This window comes from Canis lupus, chromosome 2, assembly GCF_011100685.1.
Source record: "Canis lupus familiaris isolate Mischka breed German Shepherd chromosome 2, alternate assembly UU_Cfam_GSD_1.0, whole genome shotgun sequence".
Lineage (NCBI taxonomy): Eukaryota > Metazoa > Chordata > Mammalia > Carnivora > Canidae > Canis > Canis lupus.
The window spans coordinates 33,148,912-33,172,581 of record NC_049223.1 but is presented as its reverse complement, the minus strand read 5'-3'; the positions used below and the strand labels follow the sequence as shown (position 1 = coordinate 33,172,581).

The 23,670-nt window shown below is 46.7% G+C and overlaps 1 protein-coding gene across 4 annotated transcripts in view; it reads right to left on the bottom strand.

The window, feature by feature from the left end:
* LARP4B (La ribonucleoprotein 4B) overlaps positions 1-23,670 on the bottom strand; it is a 94,190-nt gene that overhangs the window by 3,538 nt on the left and 66,982 nt on the right. For all 4 annotated transcript variants that reach the window (XM_038530230.1, XM_038530229.1, XM_038530231.1 and 1 more), the window contains 9 exons: positions 21,241-21,351; positions 19,770-19,823; positions 19,476-19,685; positions 16,725-16,831; positions 15,912-16,163; positions 12,098-12,143; positions 3,620-3,784; positions 1,224-1,348; positions 1,024-1,132 (listed from right to left, as the gene is read on the bottom strand). In XM_038530230.1, coding sequence (XP_038386158.1) covers positions 1,024-1,132; positions 1,224-1,348; positions 3,620-3,784; positions 12,098-12,143; positions 15,912-16,163; positions 16,725-16,831; positions 19,476-19,685; positions 19,770-19,823; positions 21,241-21,351 — 1,179 coding nt within the window. The remainder of the gene's footprint in view (positions 1-1,023; positions 1,133-1,223; positions 1,349-3,619; positions 3,785-12,097; positions 12,144-15,911; positions 16,164-16,724; positions 16,832-19,475; positions 19,686-19,769; positions 19,824-21,240; positions 21,352-23,670) is intronic.

Below are 23,670 nucleotides of genomic sequence, written 5' to 3'. Positions count from 1 at the left end.
TTTTCAGTGGTAGCTCAATTTCACATTCAAGAGTGCTGTCATCACTTGTAAAAGTTCATAAATTTCAGCAACTTGTGTTTCCCCTGCAGCACAACGTGTCCCCCCCGCCCGCCCCACGACACTCTAGAAAGATCTTGTAAAAATAAGTAAAACCAGAAAAGGTCCTGAGACATACAGTGCCGACCTCTGTGCACTCTTGAGCCACACGGAAGCCGAAAAGGTGTGAGGAAAGGTGCCCCTGGAGAGAGCCAGGAGCAGCATCTACCTCCTCCGCCCACATGTCCTTGCAAACACCCCCACCTCCCATGGCACAGGCCCCCCACCTCTTACCAAGGAGCTCCCAGGAACGTTTGTGCCCATTTCAAACCACCAGAGGCTGGCGGTGTGGATTCAGGACAGGTACAGGCAGAGTTAAAAACTTTTTTTTAAAAGTTAATTTTTCAGGTAAGTGGAAGCTTGAAGGCCAAACAACAGAAGAGAAACTGAAGACTGTTTCGCCTCCGTAGGCCACTTACTAACAGTAACTGTGACCTAGAAAAACGCTTCTTTTAAAGATGCAGCCTTGCTGACAGGGTTTAACTCCCGAATCTAACGACAGAAGTTCACCCCAGATCCAACTGAGGACAAGAGGATCAGAATCGATGAGGCCAGGTCCAGCAAGGGGGAGGAGGGGGCTGGGACCAGGACAGAGCCGCCTGTGGGGAGGAGGTGGGCAGGGCCTGTGTGCTCGGAACCCACAGGGAACACAGGGCTGCAGTCTCGAGACTTCAAAAGACAATCTTGCTCAACCAGCAGTCAAATAAGAAGAGCCCGGGGTGGCAGCCACGAGAATTGACCCGGACACTCATGGGAGGCCAGCAGCCAATGCTCCAGGTGCTCGGCACCAAAGGCACAGCACCTCCACACGTAAACATCCCATCGACCAGACTTCACTGACAGCAAGCTGCCCCAGCAAAGGAACTATGGCTCCTCCCCACACCGAGCCCCTCGCCCACGGGCGGCAAAGGTGTCCGGGACACGTACCGTGGCAGCGCCGTTCACCTGCACCGATTTACTCGCTGTTGTAGTTAGGGCAGAAGGAAGTCTGTCCACACTCGAAGCTTCTCTCTGCTTCTCCACCACCTTGGGATCCCTGTAAAAATGTCACCCCAGGTATGAATCTCCGTGCACGACCAGCAACAGTGGTGTGACCACACGGAGGCCCAGCAGCAGGAGGTACTTACTCAGGCAGACAGGCGGGGGAAGGGGAGCGCCCGTAGGCTGCAGACACAGCACAGGGGGCCGGCACCAAAGGCTCTCTGGGGGTCACTGCGGGGAGTGTGTTCGTGCCTGCGTCCGCGTTCAGACTCTGAAAACCAGGGGAATGACAGTTTAAATAGGACAAAAAGCAGCCATGAGACTTCCAATCACACACCAACAGGTCCCAATGTGAACGACAAGGTGGCTTCCCTCCTCCCTCCTGGGGGCCCGGGGGGGCACCAGGCCAGGGCTCCCAGCTCCGCTTCCACCAATGGGAGCAGCTGGAAAACACTGCCACCTGGCAGCGTGCGGACATAGAGCCCATGCCGGCCAACACCTCATCGCTTCTGAGACTCACCCCCCGTCCCACCCCAAGCTTCCCTTCAACAACTGTCCACAAGCTTGTTTTCTCTGCACAGTAAGTATCAAAGGCATCTTATTCCTGACACCCCAGGGCCTAGCACAGCCTGGCACACAATGAACCTTCAAGGAGGTTAAATGTTAAATGTGGAGTCTCCAACCTAATTCTCTGTGGCTCCTTCTTGTACCTAAAACCAAACAGATCTACGCTTCAATCCAGACATAAATCTGGGTGCCTCGTGGAGGCTGGCAGGTGTGTGAATGCCTAATTTCACAGCTGAGGAAAACGAAGCTTGGAACACGTATATAAACTTGTGGGTGATCATAGGGCAAAGACGTATCACCAGATGCTCTTCCTGCAGCCACTGCCCCCTGCACAGCAGCAGTTCAGCAGGGCAGTCTTCCTCATGCTGCATGACCAACATGCCACTGGACAGGAGATTCAGGGCACAAAGAACGTGTTCCTACAATTCTACTGTCAGAGCAGATCAGAGGTTCAGAACTGGCTGAACCGAAAGCATCTAGAGGAAGCGGATGGACGGGACGGCACTGCGGCCCTGCCAGAGAACCAGACCCTGCACAGGTTCACGTTTGAGCTAAAGGAGCCCAGGCTGGTAGGAATGTGGGAGTGGGAAACACCTCCTTTAAAGGTTCATTTAAAAAAAACAAACAAACAAACAAACAAACAAACAAAATAAATAAATAAAGGTTCATTTACTCCAGGTATGGTCTTGATGTGCCTGGAGTGCAGACGGCGGCCAGGCTGGGACCCAGCGCACAGCCCCTAAGGACAAGCTGTGAAGGCCCTCCCCGCCAGCTCCCACACTCGAGCAGCAAGGCAACAGAAAAAGCTGTTGCAGGGGCTCCACTGAGAGCTGTGACAGAGACTTTTTCCCCTGGCTGTGGAATTTGGTGCAGACTTTTTAAAAGTAGCTATTCTTGAAAAACAACACAAAACAAACTACACACGGAGACTCACAATGTAAAAAATTGTAGTTGCTGGTTTTGAAGTGGGATGGAGGTTAGCCTGTCCTCCAGTGCCCGCCACCTAAGGGAGTGAACCAGAGGCCAGGCAGGACCCTGGACTTCAAAGTCCCTCAACCACCCTGACGTGGACATCCCTGGGGAAGGCACTTGTGACCCAGACACTGTTGTCTGAAAGTTTAAGACTTAAAGTAATGCCCATGACATGCCCAAAGTAGTGTGTGACGGTTAGTGCAACACCGATTCTTGGAGTCCACTCTGCCTCAACCGTTAACAGTGGGAGTGGTAACCATGCAGCAGCATGACAAGGATGGATCTTGCGGCTTCCTACGTCCCCCGAGCCCTGGCCTGGTGACAGAGGGGCTTCATAGGGGCTCTGTAAGTGTATATGGTCTGGCTGCGGCTGCAAGGTGGGTCTGCCCCAATCCAGGGGCCTTCTGGCGGGGGGGGGGGGGGGGGGGGGGGGCAGCGACTGTGGTGTGGAGCCAGGCAGAGATCTCACACAAGGACACAGGTTACCATGGCAACTCGCATGCCTGGCGAGAGCTCAGTCGGGCGCCATCCATCAGTCCCAGCAGCTGCACAGACCTCAGTGCCTTGTTCCCTATTGCAGAACCCAGAAGGGGCACGGTATGATTGGACTCTCCGGCTTCTGCAGCTCACTTGATGCTTGGGGCTGTGGTCGGTCAGAGGAGTGAGAGCAACTAGCATGGTTGCAGAGCTGACCAAAGCCACCAAGCAGTATTACAGTAAGAGGTTTCTAGGCTTCTTGTGGAGCAGAGCACTTAAAATTGTATCACTTCTGCTGTAACTGAGATTTCTGTTTTATTTTGCGGACTTGTAAAATAAAGGCAGGACCTTAATAACAACAAAGTGCAGTCTGAGTGTGTGACCGTCCCACACCCAATCCACATGGCCTCTGGACCGCTCACCCTCCTAAAGCTCTTCTGCATACAAAGACTGCCTGTGTGAAGAGTGTGGCAGAGAGCCCAGCACAAACTCAACACTAAGCAAGCATCAGTGGTATGGATCTTACCCTTTCTTTTGAGGACCCTATTAACAAGCTAGATAGCCTGTTTTCAAACAGATCCTCTGTCTTCAGGTGGCCTGCTGCCCCAGGCAATGGAGGGAAGTTGGACAGTCCTAATTCGAAGCTGGGGGACGGGGGCTTTGGTGGCGTTGGAGACTGAGTTTGACTCCTCTGAAAGAGAAAAACAGTGTCACGTTGCAGAAGCACAGACCATAACATACGAAGACACAGCGGCAGCATAAGGCAAACAATCCGTTCTCTAGGCTTCTGATTTCTATATCTGAGTGAAACCACAGAGAGGGCTCCCAACCACCACAACACTCCGGCATTTAAGCAAAGGTCATTGATTAGGCAGCTGTATCCATCAGGAGCACAGCTGTAAAGCCGAACCCCTGTGAGGCTGCTGCCGGCTACACAGAGATACCTCTGCAATGCCAAGACTGCCCAGTTCTCCATCCACGGTCCGCCGACACAGACTGGGGGACACAGGTGTGCAGCTGAACACAGCACAGAGATGGTGGATGACAAGTGAGGGAGGCAGACTCAGCCCCACCACCTGAACATCACGATAGCCTGAGTTGAGACCCTGATTGTCCTCATCTCCAGACAATGCTTGTATTACTACAGAAGTGCTTGTCATCCAACTTATTTAAAAAAAAAAAAAAAAAAAAAAAAAAAAAGCCACTCTGAACTCTCTGAAACTTACATAAGAAATTTTTACAAAGATTTCCATTAAAAAATGGTTTAGGGCAGCCCTGGTGGCACAGCGGTTTGGCACTGCCTGCAGCCTGGGGTGTGATCCTGGAGACCCGGGATCGAGTCCCATGTCGGGGTCCCTGCATGGAGCCTGCTTCTCCCTCTGCCTGTGTCTCTGCCTCTCTCTGTGTCTATGAATAAATAAATCTTTAAAAAAAAAAAAATGGTTTAACAAGGGGGAAGGGGCTTCCGTTATCTGAAACCTAATTTATTCAAACACTTTACACTTTATTATTTTTTTAAAAGATTTTATTTATTTACTCATTAGAGAGACAGAGAGAGGCAGAGACACAGGCAGAGGGAGAAGCAGGCTCCACGCAGGGAGCCCGACATGGGACTCGATCCCCGGACTCCAGGATCATGCCCTGGACTGAAGGCAGGCACTCAACCGCTGAGCCACCCAGGGATCCCCACTTTACACTTTAAAATCACTATGTAAAACCATGGTATTTCATAACAGATTTTTATCAGATTCCTTGAGTTTCTTTTCTTCATAATGATATCCAAGAGTAATTTATAAACCCAAGATCCCAAGAGAAAGGCAATGATGTCTTTTTATTGAAAAATTATCAAACCAACTTGCTTCAACAGGCTAGAGTCCTATTTTGAATGTCCAATTCCTCGGCTGAAGAAGATAAGGAACAGAAGGGGAAAAGGAGTTTAGGTGGAATGCAGACACTGTCTGTTGAATGTGGGCTCTTCTGGAAACAAGGCTTTCGTGGGGCTTGCTTAGCTGGACGGGACCAACACTGCACAGCAACTGACACCAACAGGATATTCCCTATAGAGGCAGAATCTGGAGAAAATCTGTAGAACTCAAGAGACAGCAGGTCAAAGAGTGAAAAGGGACCCACACTGACAAAAATCCCATGGTCTCTCTGGGAAATTCATCCCAAATGACATAACAAGGTAAGGCCATAGCCAGAGACCTGAGCAAAACAGATTTAAGTAATATGCTTGAAAGAGAATTTAAAAGTAACGACCATAAGGACACTCACTGGGCTTGAGAAAAGAACAGTGAGACCCTTATTGCAGAGATGAAAGAACAACAATCAACAACTGATCAGGGATGATGAGCACAATAAACATGATTGGAAATGGGCTTGATGCAATGAACACCAGGCTGGAAGAAGCAGAGGAACAAATCTGTGACCTAGAAAATGAAGTAATGGAAAGTAACAAAGCTGAACAAAACAGAAGAATAATTATGGAACAAGAGAACAGACTGAGGCAACTCACATTCGTATCACAGGAGTCAGGAGAGAGAAAAGGGGGAGGAAAGTTTATTTGAGGAAGTAACAGTTGAAAACTTCCCTAATCTGGGGAAGGAGATGACATCCAGATCCAGGAGCATAGAGAACTCCCATCAAAATCAAAAAAAGCGGGCAGCCCCAGTGGTACAGCGGTTTAGCGCCGCCTGCAGCCTAGGGCGGGATCCTGGAGACCCGGGATCGAGTCCCACGTCAGGCTCCCTTCATGGAGCCTGCTTCTCCCTCTGCCTGTGTCTCTGGCTCTCTCTCTCTCTGTGTCTCTATGAATAAATAAGTAAATAAATAACTTAAAAAAAAAAAAAGTAAAACTCTAAAAAAAAAAAAATTTAAAAAAAGGCCAACATGAGACATACTCTAATTACATTTGCAAAATACAGTGACAGAGAAAGAGTCTTACAAGCACCAAGACAAAAGAAGTCACTAACTTACAGAGAAGACCCATAAGGTTAGCTGGAGATTTCTTACAGAAACCTGGCAGGCCAGAAGGGAGTGATATATTCAATGTGCTGAATGGGAAAACTCTGCAGCCAAGAACACAGTATCCAGCAAGGGTGTCATTCAGAATAGGAGAGACAGGGTTTCCCAGATGAACAAAACCTAAAGAAGTTTATGATGGCTAAACTAGCCTTGAAAGAAATATTAAAGGAGGCTCTTTGAGGGGAAAAGAGACACCAAAAATTGAACAAAGACAGGAAAGGATCAGAGAAAATCTCCAGAAACAACAAAACAAGCAATAAAATGGCACTAAATATATATCTATCAATAATCACCCTGGATGTAAATGGGCTAAATGCTCCAATAAAGAGACACAGGATGTCAGAATAGATTATAAAACAAACAAAAAAACCGCAAGACCCATCTATGTGCTGCCTACAAGAGACTCATTTTAGACCCAAAGACAGCTCCAGATTGAAAGTTAGGGGGTGGAGAACCATCTATCTCGAGCAAGTGGATGTCAAAAGAAAACCAGATTAGCAATACTTACACCAGATAAACCAGATTTTAAACCAAAGACTGTAATAAGAGGTGAAGAAGGGCACTGTATCATAGTAAAGAGGACAAGATGATCTAAAAATTGTATTCATGCATCCAACAGAGGCACACCCAAACATATAAATCAATTAATAAAAACATAAAGAAATTCCTTAGTGATAACACAGCAATAGTAGGGGACTTTCACACTCCACTCACAGCAATGGACAGATCATCTAAGCAGAAAATCAACAAGGAAACAATGGCTTTGAATGACACACTGGACCAGATAAGACTTCACAGATACATTCAGAACATTTCATCCTAACACTGCAGAATATACATTCTTTTCAAGTGCACATGGGACAGTCTCGAGAATAGGTCACACATATTATTAGGTCACAAAGCAGGCCTCAACAAGTACAAAAAGACTACGATCATACCATGCATATTTTCAGACCACAAGGCTATGAAACTTGAAGTCAACCACAAAAAAAAAAGATTTTTGGAAAGACTATAAACACATGGAGGTTAAACAGGCTAAGTAAGCAATGAAGGAGTCAACCAGAAAAATCAAAGAATAAAAAAATACATGGAAACAAATGAAAATAAAATACCATGGCCCAAAACCTTTGGGATGTAGCAAAAGTTGTTCTAAAGAGCAAAGTATATAGCAATACAAGAAGAGAAATCTCAAATAAACAACCTAAACTTCACCTAAAAGAGCTAGAAAAAGAACAACAAAGCCTAAATCTAGTAGAATGAAGGAAATAAAAATAAGAGCAGAAATAAGTGATATAGAAACAACAACAACGAAAAAAAAACTCATTAAAGAGATCATGAAACTAGGAGCTAGTTCTTTAAAAAATAATAATAATAAAATTGATAAACCCTCTACCCAGACTTGTTAAAAAGAGAAAGGACCCTAAATAAATAAAATCACAAATGAGAAAGGAGAAATTACAACACCACAGAAATACAAACAACAAGAAATTATAAAAAACTTTATGTCAACAGATTGGACACCTGGAAGAAATAAATTCCTAGACATATAATCTACCAAAACTGAAGCAGGAATAAAGTGAAAAGTTGAATAGACTGAAAACCTGCAAGGAAGGTGAATTTAAAAAAAAATCTCAACAAACTAAAGTCCAGGGCCAAATGGCTTCCCAGGGAAATTCTACCAGCATTATCCTAATTCCAAAATCAGATAAAGACTTCACACACACACACAAAAGAGAGATCTTCAGGCCAATATCCATGATAAACATGCATGCAAAAATTCTTAATAGAATACTAGCAAATTGAATCCAACAATACATTTTAAAAAATCATTCACCACAATCATGTGGGATTTACTGCTGGGTTGCTGGTAGTTCAATATCCACAAATCAAGCAACATGATCCACACCACGTTAATAGAAACAAAGGTTAAGAACCATATGATCGTTTCAGTAGATGCAGACAATGCATTTGACAAAGTACAACATCCATTCACGATAAAAACCCTCAATAAAGTAGGTATAAAAGGAACATATCTCCACATATAATAAAGATCATCTATGAAAAACCCACAGCTACTACCTTTAGTGGGGAAAAACTGAGAGCTTTTCCTGTATAGTCAGGAACAGGACAGGGATGTCCGCTCTCACCACTGTTATTTAACACAGCACTGGAAATCCTAGCCACAGCAATCAGACAACAAAAAGAAATAAAGGTCATCCAAATCAGCAAGGAAGAAGTCAAAACTTTCACTATCTGCAGATGACGTGATAGCCTATATAGAAAACTGGAAAAGATTCCACCAAAACGCTACTAGAACTGATACATAAATTCAGTAAAAGTCACAGGATACAAAATCAATGTACAGAAACTTGTTGTATATCTCTGTACCAATAATGAAGCAACACAAAGAGAAATTAAGGAATTGATCTCATTTACAATTGCACCAAAACCAGTTAAGATATCTAGGAATAAACCTAACCAAGGTTTTGTGTACAGGCAAAAGACCTGTACACTCTGAAAACTATGAGACACAGGTGAAAAGACATTGAAGATGACACAAAGAAATGGAAAGGCATTCCACTGCTCATGGACTGGAAGAAAGAATATGGTTGAAATGTCTCTATATCCCAAAGCAATCCATACATTTAACACAATCCTTGTCAAAATAACAACAGCATTTTTCACAATCCTAAAATTTGTATGGAACCACAAAAGACCCTGTATAGGCAAAGCAATCTTGAAAAAGCAAAGCAAAGCTAGAAGTATCACAATTCTGGACTTCACACTGTGTTACAAGGCTGTGATCATCAAGACAGTATGGTGCTGGCACAGAAACAGACGCACAGGTCAGTGAAACAGAACAGAGAATGCAGAAATGGACCCTAACTATATAGTCAGCTAATCTCTCACAAAGCAGGAATGGAAAAAAGATTTATCCAATGGAAAAAATAAACGGTGTTGGGAAAACTGGACAGCCACACACAGAAGAATGAAATTAAACCACTTTCCTATACCACATACAAAAATAAATTCAAAATGGAGCAGAGACCTAAATGACAGCTGAAACCATAAAAATCCTAGAAGGCAACACAGGTAGTAATTTCTCTGACACTGGCGGCAGCAACTTCTTTCTTGGTATGTATTCAGAGGCAAGGGAAACAAAAGCAAAAATGAACTACTGGGATTTCATCAAGATAAAACATTGCCGCGTAGCAAAGAAAACAGCCAACAAAACTAAAAGTCAACTTTCAGGATGGGAGATATTTGCAAATGACATGTCTAATAAAGGGTTGGTATCCAAAATATATAAAGAACTTCTAAAAGTCAACACCCCAAAAAGGAATAGTCCTATTAAAAAATAGGCAGAAAACATGAACAGACATTTCTCCAAAGACATCCATCCACAGGGCGAACAGACACTTGTAAAGATGCTCAATATCAAACATCAACAAGGAAATACAAATCAACACCACAATGAGACACGACCTCACACCAGTCAGAATGGCTAACATGAACAATTCAGGAAACAACAGATACTGAGGAGGATGTGGAGAAAGGGGAACCCTCTTGCCCTGTTGGTGGGAATGCAAGCTGCTGCAGCCACTCTGGAGAACAGTGTGGAGGGTCCTCAAGAAGTTAAAAATAGAACTACCCTAAGATCCAGCAATTGCACTACTAGCATTTTACCAAAAGGATACAAAAATATTAATTCAAAGGGATAAATGTGCCCTAATGCTTACAGCAGCATTATTTAAGCAGCCAAGATATGTAAGGAGCCCAACGGTCTATCAACTTATGATTGGATAAAGAAGATGGCCTGTATATATGTGTGTGTGTGTGTGTGTGTGTGTGTGTGTGTGTGTGTACACACACACAATGGAATATTACTCAGCCATGAAAAATGAAATCTTGTCATTTGCAACGTCACGGTTGGAGCTAAAGTAATATTAAGCTGAGTGAAAGAAGTCAGTCAGATAAAGACAAATATCATACGATTCCACTCATGTAAAATTGGACAAAACAAGCAAAGGGGAAGAGAGACAGAGGAGAGGGAGCGAAAGAGGGAGATAAACCAAGAAAATAGACTCTTCACTCCAGAGAACAGACTGCTGTTCTCCAGAGGGGAGGGGGAACGAGTGACGGGGATTAAGGAGGCACTTGCTGTGATGAGCACTGTGATGTGATATATGGGAGTGTTGCATCACTACGCTGCACGCTAATATTACACTGCATTGATTAACTGGAATTATGATAAAAATTCTTTAAAAAAATAAAATGCACCAGAAAGTAAACACACACACACACACACACACACACACACACACCCATAAATCCCTCTTTCCTGCACCTCTGCATGTTTCTCACCCTTATTATGGTTCAGGTGCCCGAGGTTCAGCTTAGTTTTGGTGAGTGACGTGCCCTCAGAAGCAAACTCGCACCTACTAGCCAATCAGCCCCTGCATGCTCTGGGTAACTCAGCGAGGCTCTAAGTTATACACAGACCTGTGGTCTCCAAGTTCATAGGGGTTTTATTTTAAACATCTGCATTTTTCTGAGGTGAACCCAGCTTTTCAGAAGACATTTTCAGACATTCAGACTTCAAAAATTTACTAAATCTTGAGTTTCTGGGCACTCGAGAGGCAGGCAACAACTGCCTAGATGCAGGAATTACACTAATGGCACTGGCAGTGCCTACAGAGGAGGTCTGATTTCCAAAGCAGTGTTTAACATTTCTTAAGATTTGCAGCACTTGAGGTGAGGTAGGAATGCGGCCCTACAGCCTGGTTGGGCCAAGTTACTTGTCTCTAAGTTCCTGAAGTTACCAGCATGTGCCATCACAACCACAGATGCACCCTCTTTAAGAAATGCACCTGCATCGTGCGCCTGGCCTTCCAAGTAGCCACAGGTATGAGTCAGGGACACAAAATGTAACAGAGATGGCAATGGGGATAAATGTCACCTCTGACAGTAATTTAGTAACCAAGGAGAGTAATTTACTTAAGGGAACTAATAACTGCAGACCTGCTCTGCTCGTCTTGCTAGTCCAAATGTCACAGGAATTCATTACTTCCAACTGAGATCAACCACTATAAACTACCTTACCAAAGGGTTTGCCAAAACCCTGACTAAACAGACCAAGAGGTAGAATTATGGGCATCTTATTAACTACTAATTGGTACTTTCTAAGTTCTAGACAGAGACAACCTACCTTTTTGTGATGAGAGAGTGCATCCTCACTGGCTCAGGGACTGGACCAAGAATTCACTCGAGGTCTTTCCAGTCCTCCAACCATCCACATCTCGTTTCCTCCCACGTGGCCGCGGACACGACTAACTGAGCACTTTGTGGAAACGCGCTGGCTCCCCCCGCCCACCAGAGCTTAGCAGAAGCGTCATCCATAGGAGGACAAACTACTGATGTAAGCCAAGCAAATGTGGCCGCGCCTCCGGTATGTGCACTCACAGGAGCCCACTCCATTCCCCTGGGTCCAGCCCTATGTTAGAGCAGAAGGCAGTGATGCGTTTTCTACTCAGGGGATACAATTCAATGTTCTGAATGAAAAATCCCGATGAACTAACTCCTACACAAAAGAAGTTCATTCTGCTTGTCAGAACTATTCATTTCACTTAATTTACCTTGTACTGTACCCACACAGAACTCATCGGAATGTGTGCATCGACCCCCGTGTGCCTACACTATGTCTTCAGCCATGCCCATGCCGAGCACACAGCGTGGGAGCACACAGACACCCGGTGGCAACACTCTGGACACTAGTTAGCATCCAGCAGAACCGCCTCCAGCCTCTCCTCTTCAGGCCACAATGTCCACTACCACCTGCTGTGCATCAGCATGAAGATGAAACCTCTGCTGAAAAGCTCCCCAAATCTTTACCTCCATTCATATAGTTAAATCTCAGGTTTGTCTAGTATGAACTAGGTTTAAAGGTGTTGCAATAGTGACAAGGGCTAGATATACTCACTGTCAGCTTTTCCTCCCGTTTCTTCCGGTAACCAAAGGAATTCTTCCTAGAGAATAGGAAAGTAAAAGACTATGAACTTTTTCCCCACTTGGAAAGCTTTTCATTGAGTACATGTGCTTATATGTCTTTCTTACTTTGTAACAACTTTAAAAAATTTTTTTTATTTATTTGAGACTAGGGGGTGGGGGATAGGGGGGAGGGAGAGAGAGAGAGAGAGAGAGAGAGAGAGAAAGAGAAAGCACGAGGAGGGGGAGGGGCAGAGGGAGAAGCAGACTCCCTGCAGAGCAGGGAGCCGGATGCGGGGCTCCAACCCAGGACCCTGAGATCATGACCTGAGCTGAAGGCAGATGCTTCACCCACTGAGTCTCCCAGGTGCCCCCAACAGATGACTTCTGTTTGAAAAATCCCAGCCTTAAGTATACACAAAACAAAAATTTTATAGTAAAAGACTAAAAGTGATGTCTAGATTAAAAAAACAAAACAAAAAAACAAAAAAAGAAAAACATTTACTGACAGATTTTCCTAGTGTTCATTTAGAATTTGTTATGATACAAATATTTGAATGTCCACTCAGTTGCAATGACAAGATATATAAAATCAGACCACGAACTACACAGGTGAACTGTTAAACACTGCTAATGAAGGTCTATCTGGTTAATCATTGAAGTGGAAAGACCCGGAAATAGCCCAGCCTGCTCTCTCTCCCTTCGTGTCAGCTCTGACATGACCACATCAGCCCCCTCCCGCTACCACTGGCAGGCACCAGGGTGTCCAAGCCCCAGGCACTGATACCCAGCTACTGGCTGTGTGCACAGGGCTCCAAGTTTCCGGGGCCAGCATCGTGCCTCGCATGGAATCAACAAACACTGACAGAGCAGGCATGTCCCGGCAGGCCCTGAGGCCACACGCCACTTTCATGCCTTGGACAGGCTTATGTGGCCTAACAGCCCACATGCTAATTCTAGTCCATAAATTTCTGTTTTTATTTACTTATCCCGTTGTTATTCCAACTGAATACACTGGTACTGAGGAAGTCAGAAGGGAGCTCAAAGAAAGAATCCTGACTACTCCTTACTTGCCAGAAACCTACAAGCAGTGTTGCCCAAGGTGCCTAACTACCTAGGAAAGGCTCAGAGCCCTCGACTTTGCCAAGCAAGGACAGTCTGGGGCCTCAGGAGAAGCAACTAGGCAAATTTCTAGGATTTTGTAGCAAAGCCACACCCTCTCCTGTAGAAACTATTCCAAAAATAGCTCCTGCTTTCAACTGGCTCCCAGTGGAGAACGTGTGGCCATGGACTCGAGCTGCCCCTCGCAAATGGGGCACTAAGCCCCAGGGAGAAGCACCAACACCAGCAGGAGGAGCGTGGTCACCCCTACGGCCTCACAGGGAGTCCCTTAGAACCAGTGACTGGGGGAAAGATCCTGACCTGCACCACAGGTGGTTGTGGGGGTGCTGAGCGCATGGGCACCACACCACCATCAGGAGCACTTCCCAAAACCAGATGGCAGCACTTCAAGCAACATCCTGTCTAGACGCAGAAATGGCCCAAAGTATGGATTTACACTGCTTCTCCAGCAGGGAACCTAAGGATCTGGCTGGCTGAAAGCTCGGCAAAGAGCAGTGCTCAACTTCTGGTGACGGGGAGGCCCTGGGGGGATGCCTGTGGAAGAGACGGCCTGAGGACATCTGTGATGCGGCTAGCACTTTAGAAGAGACCCCAACAGCTGGGCGAGAAGAGGTGCGTCTGCCTCTTCTCCCAGTGCTGCAGGTGATTATTTGGGCCCTACCTTTGTCCATCCTGGAGGTGGCAGGTGGGCCTCCATCACGGTGTCGGCACCATCGGACACATCTGAGGCTAAGGGAAGGGGCCAGAGCAGCACGCACAGTGCAGACACCGTGGAGCAGTGGGGCAGGGACTCTTCACCATCACGCCCATCTTTCCATCAGCGTGATGTTTGCTCCCTGAGTCTGGTGGCTAGGCTGTGTCAGTCCCCCAGGACGGACCATTCCCACCAGGTGACACACCTGAGGCAGCCATCCACTCAGATGGAGTTCTCCTGCTTCTGCACCTGGCTGGGGGCCACCCTGCAGGCCACTGCCACGCAAGGCCAGGGCGGTGCTAGGGCCCCTCACTCTGCTCCTTATCACCGACAAAATTTAAGGAAAATAAAACTCAAGAGAAAGAGGGTTGCTTGTGGGGGTCACTAGCCAGGGACACGGTCACTTGGGCTCCCCCTCACACCATGAAGATCCCTTGTCTGCAGGCACAGGAAACGTGAGGAACAAGAGAAGGAGCCACTGTCAGTATCAACCAGGGCTTCCTGAGCAGCTATTCCCTGGGCTGCGTCAGCTCAAGGCCTCTCCCCTAATGCCCTACAGAGGGTGGTCACAATCTGCAGGGGTCAGACTAACCGGGCAGGAGTACCAAAAGCACAAGCCCATTCCTGCCGTCCTTTGGAAGTCCAAACCACGAGTGAGGATCACATGTGACTGTGTGGCCAGAGGTGGCCACGCTGGTCAACCAGATGCTTCTGTTTTTCTGATGCTGGGCGGCCCTATCTTTCCACTGCCAGGACACTTCCTGTGGAGCTTTTCCCTATAGGTGGTGCTGGAGGTGGTGGGGAGGAAGGGATAGGGCGTGTTCTCTGCACCATCCCCCAAGGAGCATGGTTCCACACCTAAGACACCACTCGGGTGTCATCTTTAGGGCCTGGCCTCAAGTCCGCAGACCCTGTGCAAGCATCTGGCGTCCGCTATGCCCCAGCTCCTGGGTGGCGGCCACTGCCTGTGGCCACTGCCTCTGCGTCTCCTCACTGACCTTCGCTCTCCAGCACCCATGACAGCAAACGTCCTAGTGACGTGCAGCAGTGCTACTGTCAGCCACTCTGACGCCGTCCCGTGGCCCTGACCAGGCCAGACGGCATGCACCATGCCTCTGGGCCCCTCGCACTGCCAAAGTGCAGTGAGCACAAGGTGTCAAGAAGAGAGGGGCCAGCGCTGCCAGAGCTCCCTGGCAGACTTGCAGACTTGAGGCTGGCACTGCACGCAACACTAAGGCATCTCCACATCTGATGCTTTCCAAGTTGGTGAGAAAAAAAGCTGAGGCAGGTTGACCACTTGAGGGGATTTCCTTTCTGAAAGCCCATGTACAACTGCCCACTAGAGAACAAACGGGCCTGATGCACACCAGAGACTCACCTCTACCGCATCTGACCTCACTCTCCAATGAGGGGAAAGGGGCAGGAGGCGCCAGAGCAAGCAAGCCACCTCCAGAGGTGAGGAGAAGGGAGAGGCCGATCTCCGGGTTATGACCTCAGGTGCCAAGGGCCCCTGGGTGCTAGTCCGTGCCAAAGGACAGATAAGCAACGTCTCCACTAAATGCAGCCAACAGGTACCACTAACTATCACAGCCTTTCTTTGTAAGTCAAGCTGGTACAAATGGAAGTGAAAGCCCGGTGTGCATGGCCGCACCATCCGCCAGCTGGAAAGGAGCAAGGCTGGGCCAGGAAGCTGGGCCTCTGCGGAGCTGGGGGCCGTCGGGGAGGGCGTGGGGTCGCTGGTAGCTGCAGAGCTCCAAATCCCCGCAGAGAACTGTGATCTAACATGCTTCTTTCCACCCACAGTTCTCACTCAACAACTCTGTACTACAAAGAAGGTGAAGCTGGTAAAGTCTCATTACGTAAAACCTTTGTCTGTGATGTAGTTGAGAATAACAATTATAAAACATACCTAAATTGGTGGAATTTGAAAATACTACTAGCTTATTTAGACAGGCAGGTCCTAGCCGTTGGACAGTGGCTCTAAAGGACTCACCTCCCTCTCCCCAAGCCAGGAGGCGACTCCGCGCTGCTCTGCTCCACTCGACCAGACCCAAGCTCCCTCTTGGTGTAGGTTGGAGGGTTCTGTATCCGTGTTCTAGGCTGACCTGTCTGCCGGGTTTGCGGGCTCCGAACACCATTAATTAGCCGGTCTGCGGTGAAGTTAAATATCGAAGGGCTTTCTAACAGCCCAGCTCCTCTCTCTGCACTGGGAATGGCATGGCGTAGATGAGATTTACTAGGATTCCTGTAAACAAAAGGTTTGCATGCACTCAAGTTTATAATGCAATTGTGGCATCCTAAGACGAGATCGCTAATATACGAATGTCTCAGGGAATATGTGATATTTAGAAAAATATTTAAAATGTTACTGAAAAAATAAAAATAAAAAAGATAAAATAAAACGTTACTGAAAAGACAGTTCATACATACGATATCTGACAGCGCAAACCTATAAAGTACCAATGTTCTGCTTAGTGGCAGTCCAAGCCCATGTTAAAAGCAGGCACACGCAGAGACAAGCTGTGGAGAACCTGTCCTTTATGTAGGCACTTCAGGGTTTATTCTCACAGAATGTAAGTGCCTTGAGCACTTTTATCTGCATCGGTCAAACATATGCCAATAGGTCATCAGAAGCAGCTTCTTCACTTAGTCAACGTGACTCACACACGTGGTGAGGACTACCAGTGGTGAGGACTACCAGGTTTGACACTGTTTCTCTGGCTTTGCTCTTCAAGGGCACGACGTGACAATGACCTCTTACCGCAAACCCCAGAGAACACAGCATTTCAACCACTCATGAACTTGCCTGCTTCTTGGAGGGTACTGTCTGAGCGAAGTCAGAGGAGATGCTGCAGGTTTGAAGGTTGGAGACGTAAACCCATTTATAAATCCAGTACTTGGAAACGGAGTTACCTAGATTCATTAAAAACAAACAGGTCAACAAGCCATAAACAGACCTGGGATTGGCTAACCCTGTACCCTGTGGTGGCCTGGGCCATTTCTAAACGTGCCAAAGAAGCTCTGCTCCATTTTATACCAAAAATATTCTCAGGCTGAAAAGAACACGAGCCAGGCCAGATCACAGCCAATGACTGGTATTTCCCGAGCCAGGCTCAGGCTAAGGCCTTTTCCCGACTGACTACAGTGATCCCCCCACAGCAGTCTGCCGAGGAAAGCCAACGACACCAAGGAGGCTAGAGCCGGGTACACGTGGGGACAGGAAACGGATGTTAGAGGTAGCACAGGACCAAAAACTGTTTGCTGATTAAAAAAAGAAGAAGAAACAACAGAGAGAAAACTCTGTACTACAAAGAAGTTGAAGCAACAGAAAACTCTGGGGCAGGAAGATACCCTTCAAACTTTGTTAGAATCTTCAACATAGTGTTTAAGAACTGCTGCCAGAGTCCAACTACTTATAAATGTATTGATCACACCAGAACTAGATTCTGAACACTACACCACGAGACAAATCACCTCCTCCACACACTGGCACATGCAGAATTCTATTTGTGTAACTGTGCTCAAGAAATTAAAAATAAATTAGTTCCTAACCCAATAATTTAACATGACTGGCTGAGAAACCACAGGCACCGTATCTTCACACCTGCTCAGAGTGCCACAGTATGCTTTAGAGCACGCGAAAGGCCTCACGTGCCCACCTCCAAACCAGGATCAAAGGAACCCTCCTAATGGCCACACAACTGACCCCGGGTGCCAACCGCCCCTGCTCCAACAGGGATGGGTGCGAACAGACAAATGAGAAAAGCAACTCAAGAGGAACTCACCAGCACTGGCATGGCAGTTAGCCTCGTCTGGAGAAAGGCCCTCTTTCGACACACCAGCTACATGGCTGTTGGCACACTCTTACAGAAAGTAGCAAAGATTTCAAAAAAGTAGTGCATTATCAGGATCCGCTCTAAGACCGAGATGCAACTCTGCACAGTGGCACCTGTCTGCTAACTGCCCCCCATTGCGGCAGTTCTAGACCTCAGAGCTCTGCTGGCGCCCAAGAGGACCTGTCCTGACTCTTCCTGGCTGCCCTTCTCATGTCCCACAAGCCATGGGCCAAGTCCACACACCTCAGGGCACGTTTAAGGAGCCGTACAGCTTGGCCCTGATGGAACGCGCCAGCTTCATCTCCCAGCTCCCCGCCTGAACCTACATGTCAGTTCGGAGACACCCATAATGCCACAATCCCCGGTGTCTGGGCACACGTGGCCCACCCTCCAGCAGCCTCCCTCCCTTCCAGCCCCCTCCGATAAGCTCAACAGAAGAGGCCGTTACACCTAACAAGCCCCTAATTGTAAGTTCCAGTGTTCTCTGTCCCTTATTTTCAATCACTGCCTGCTTGACTGACATCGGTGTCTTTTCCAGGCTGCATTCCTTCACAGACATGCATCTTTACGCGCTGGTATGAAACAGGCACCAACCATCCCACAGGAGGCGACGCTCGTCTCTCCAGCTCCCTCTTCAGTCAACGATACCCCAGATGACGTCCGACATGGTGGGGCCTGGCTCGCAGGCATCTCTCACATCCCGCAAGTGACCCGAGCACCACCCAACGTTCCTTCCTGACTCAGTCCACAGCCATAGTCTCAAAACCATTAACTCGACTCCTGCTTCCGACCACAACCTTCCCCATGCGCCATGTTCCTTCTCTGGTTCCAACTAAAGCGGTCCTGCCACCTCAGGCACACCTGTCCCTCAGTCCACCCCACTGACTCAGGTGGGAGACCAGTGAAAGTCGTGATGCTCACATCACACACTCCACCAAGCTTGTGCCAACACCCAGCCAGGGATCACCTGACCTCTCCAACCTCTCTGGCAGCACAACTGCAGAAAAGCAGCTGGACCCATGACACAGGCCAGTCAACCCTACGGCTGGTGTGAGAAAACAAGGTCATCGGTCTTCTACTTGTCCTCAACTGTCAGGAACCTATAAAAACACCTCTGTCTCCGGGATCCCTGGGTGGCGCAGCGGTTTGGCGCCTGCCTTTGGCCCAGGGCCCGATCCGGGAGACCCTGGATCGATTCCCACATCGCGCTCCCGGTACATGGAGCCTGCTTCTCCCTCTGCCTGTGTCTCTGCCTCTCTCTCTCTCTCTGTGTGTGTGTGTGTGTGTGTGACTATCATAAATAAATAAAAATTAAAAAAAAAAAAAAAAAAAAACCACCTCTGTCTCCTTAAAAGCATCTCTCCTGGCAACCCTCCTGTGCTCAGGAGTAACCTGGTTATCCGAGAGCTCAGATCACATTCTGTGTTTTACTGGAGATTACACAGCCTAGGAAGTTACGACTACACAGGAGGGCAGGTAAACTGAGCCAACGATCAAAATTATAGCATTCCAAGGTTTTTAAAAGATTGCCCACAGCTGCATATTAATCTCCCAACTAAATTTGAACCCACTGTAGAAGGTGACAGCCTATTTTATGAGCACAACCCGAACATACATCTGGTTCCACTATGAGATCAAGACCTCCATTCTTCTGAATACCTAGTGCAGTGTCCACAACAGGACTTCCCGCTGCATGAGCTCCAAGCAAAGACAGGACTCACCAGGGGTGGGTCAAGATAGCTGTGCGTTGCCGACCACGTCTGGGGGGCAATCAGGCTGTACAGGGGGAACTGCTGCTGGGGGCTGTAGACCGGAGGTAAGTAAAAGGAGGCTGTGTAGCGCTGCTGCGCATAAAGGCTCATGTCCAGAGGTCTAAATCCATTCTTTGGCAAAAATGTGTTTATAGCTATTGCCTTTGCTTTTATCCGTGCCTGTTTGGAAATACAGAAATTTCTATCAGAATACTTAGGAATTGATTTGCAAGTAAATGAAGTATAACCAATGGTCTTGCTTACCTTAATTGGTTTTCCTTGAAAAGTCTTGACTTCTTCTCGCAGATATTTGTAAGCCTGAGGGCAAAAATCACCCAAAATGCCACTGTGTTAATCTTATAAATAAGATGAACTGACAGTTAACTCAATACCTCAAATAAGGAATGGTACAGCTAAAATATGATGGACAGGATCTAGAACAGTGATTCTTAACCTACTATGGGGTCACAGATTCCTTACAAGAACTTCCATGAGCTAGAGAGCCTCTAGCAGAAAATCTCACAACAGCATTTACATGAAATTCTAGTAGTATTAATAGATACCATAAAAGCCTCTCACAACCACAGGCTAAAGATCCTGACCTGGGAAAAATAATGGACACCTAGTCCCAAGTGTTAACCAATATGAAAATGGAAACATACAGTTCAAGAAAGGGAAACATGAAGGCTGTAGTCTTCAGAAGTCCCTATTTATGGAGCCCCTTATTCTTCTCCAAGTGCTCTCCTTAACTCTGAAGGCTCTGACCTCGGCCTACCACACTCCCCCATCCTGGTGAGGATGGCTTACACCTACTCTGCTGACAAGACTTCCCTCCCACCGCCTGGCTCCTCCGATGCCCTTCCCCTCCATCTCATTCAAATTGGTCTTTCAGACTTTTGCTTCTCTCTTCTGAACCTCACAGCATTCACATCACTCACCACTTAGTACCATGCAGCTGACCCTTGAACAACACGGGTTTGAACTACAAGAGTCCACTGGTATGCAGACTTCTTCCGATAAATACAGGACAGTACTATAAACGTATTTTCTCCTCTTTATGATTTTCTTCACAGTATTTTCTCTTCTCTTGCTTATTTTACCGTAAGAACACAGTATATAACACAAGTAATATACAGAACATGTATGGACCTGTAAGGATTCATGTAGGTCAATGGTAGACTATCAGTAGCTAAGATTTGAGGGAGTCCGTAGTTACATGCGGATTCCTCACCGCTCGCCTGTTGTTTAGGGGTCAGCTGTACTGGCATTCCTTGAAGCATGTTCATGTTTCCCCCAAGTAAGACTCCTCCTTTTAGGCCAGGGAGAGCATCTTAACTCCTTGATCTCCTCACAGAGCTTTCCCGGGGGCCTTTCCAACTATCTTACAATATACAGTGATGCCTTATCAAAGTTAAAATTACGTACAAGTTTCCCAAAACACTTCCCAAGTATTAAAACTTTTCTCTGTCCAGATGAAAAAACTCATTTTCATATGCTGCCTGTCTTACACGTCCTTGGAAAATAATGTCATAGGCTTTATCTATCGCCTCTAACACTGTGTCCACAAACATACCTATTTCAGTCTCTACAACCTGATTTCCTCTGCACTTTATAATCAAACTTCGGACAATAATGCAGCAGTGATCTCAACGCCCCGATTCAGTCCCCAATTCAGTTCATGTACTACTTGTTAAGTACTGGTAACGCTGAACTTCATGGGGTGGGAACAGCTTACCTGCTGTGCGTCAGCTTCTGTTTCAAATGTAATAAACCAATTATCATTATAGGCAAATTCACAGTTTATAAATTTCGGTAAATTGTCTCCTTTAAATAGTGCTTCTACTTCCTATGGGAAATAGAAAGGTAAAAATTAATTCTCGACGAAAGCACATTTGTCCTCACCAGGAGAAATGGTGCATACACGCAGTGCTTACAGTCTACCATACTGATGGCTAGTAAAGGTCTTTCAGAAGACCTGAAGAGCTAAGTGTGGCTCAGAATCAGAACCCTACTGCCACAGGAAGTAAGTACAGTACTTACAGCTTTTCTTAGTACACCAAGATACCATTAAGCTAAATTAATGTGAAAATTTTGTTTCACTGTACCAGAAAGCTGATAACTGCACAATTGGGGAAGCAGGGCAGTAATGTGAGAAATTTAAACATCAGCTGAACTTTTATTTTTGGTCAAAATGGATGAGATTTACCTTCCCGTCGAAATAATTAAAGACAAAAGACAAAATATATGAAATAACAATTATAGCAGAGCTCAGGCCATGCTGGGCAGGTGAGCCTGGAGCGCCCATGGGGACCCTACAGCCCAGTGCCAGGACGTGAGCTTGATCCAGCATCACACCTGCAGGGCTCTCAGGGGGTCTCCCTGGGCTCAGTATGCATAAAGAGCCCCCTGAAACGACTAGAGGGAGCAGCAGCAGAAGTCACAGGGACAGGGAGTGTGTCTCCCCTCAACCAGGCAGAGTGGAAAACATTCCCAATGCATAAGACCTCAAGGCACAGCGTGCAGAAGGACACTGCTTCGGCGTGGGGAAGAACGGGCCCTGCTTCCACCTGATAATGCTCCTAAAGGGTCAAACTGAACCTCAAAGCTCAAGATCAGTTCCAGGAAACAATACAGAAACACTCAGTACCCAATAAAGTAAAATCCAAAATGCCTGGGATCTAGTCAAAATTTATCAGGCACACAAAGAAACAGAAAAACATGATCTAAAGGAGGAAAAATATCAAATTAGACCCAGAAATGATATAGATGATAGAATTAAAAGGCAAGGATATTAACATAGTTCTTAGATATGTGTTCTATATTCCAAAAGATAAAGACTGGGTATGTTAAACAGACATGGAGGAGCAAAGAAAAAGACCCAAAAGAACTGGAACAAGAAAGGTACTAAGTAGGATTAGCAGTTAGTCAGGAACTTTGAAAAGAATAGAGAAGAAACAAAGTATGTGAAGAAATAACAGCTCAGGAAACTTCCACTCAAGAGACTCTCAAGCTACATCAAGGTGCATCATCATCAAATTGTTTAAAATCTTCAAAGCGCTAAGAAAAAGGGAGCAGTGACATGCAGAGGAAGAAGTGAAGAATGACAGAGCCGGCCTCAGAAAGAACGCACACCAGAACATGGGAGACAGCATCTTTAGACACGGGAAGGGAAAGAAGCCTGTCAATCCTGAGTTCCACACCCAGCAAAATATCTTCCATAAAGGAAGACAAAGATTTCTTCAAAACAAACAAATATATATAAAAGAATAAAGAGAAGAATTTCTCAGACACACAAAAGCAGAGGAGACCTGCGCCACAAGAAACAAAGGCCTACGGGGGCAGCAAGGAGGCCAGAGGAGCCGCAGACCTAGACACGCGCAGGAGCAGCACTGCATGTAGTAAATGGGGATAAATAGGAAACATAGTCTCCTCATTTTTAATCTCTTTAAAACTGACTTGTTTGAAGCAGACAACAAAATCCTGTGTGGTGTCACAGTGACAGCACCGGGCGGCGTGGGAGGTAGACGGACGCTGCAGAGGGTGGGCAGCAGGGCGAGATTAACTACAGGCAGGTGCAGACCCGCTAAACATGTCACCACAACCCCTATAAGCAGCCACAAAAACAAAACAGTTATTTCTAATAAGCCAAAAAAGGAGACAAAAATAATGAATTTAACCCAAAAGAAAGGGAGAAAAGGAAAGAACACAGGAACAGTATAGACCATGAGGAAACAAGCAGCAAATTTAAACCCAAGGACGTGATTGATGACTGAAATGAGAACAGTCCAAACTCCCCACTTAGCTGGCAGCGATCTTCAGACTAGCTCAGAAAAGTACGACCCGACTCGAGGCGCCCACAGGAAGTCCTTCAAACTATGAAGACGCAAACGGGCTAAGGGCACAGGCACCAGGCCGTGCCACGCCACGCTAGCAGTGACTGAACAATGCAGAGCGGTTACACCGATCCCAAAGTGAACTATTACCAGGGAAGAAGGGCCATTTCATAAAAGACTATTAATCAACCAAGCGAACTACAGTTGAAAGCAGTGTCCAACCACGGACAAGAGCATGGCTGCCGCAGAGGGGCTCCGCGTGGTCAGCGCTCCGCAAGCCACCTGCCCTCTCAGTCAGCTCGCCTTCGACCACTTTTCCCTTTCCTTTGTCA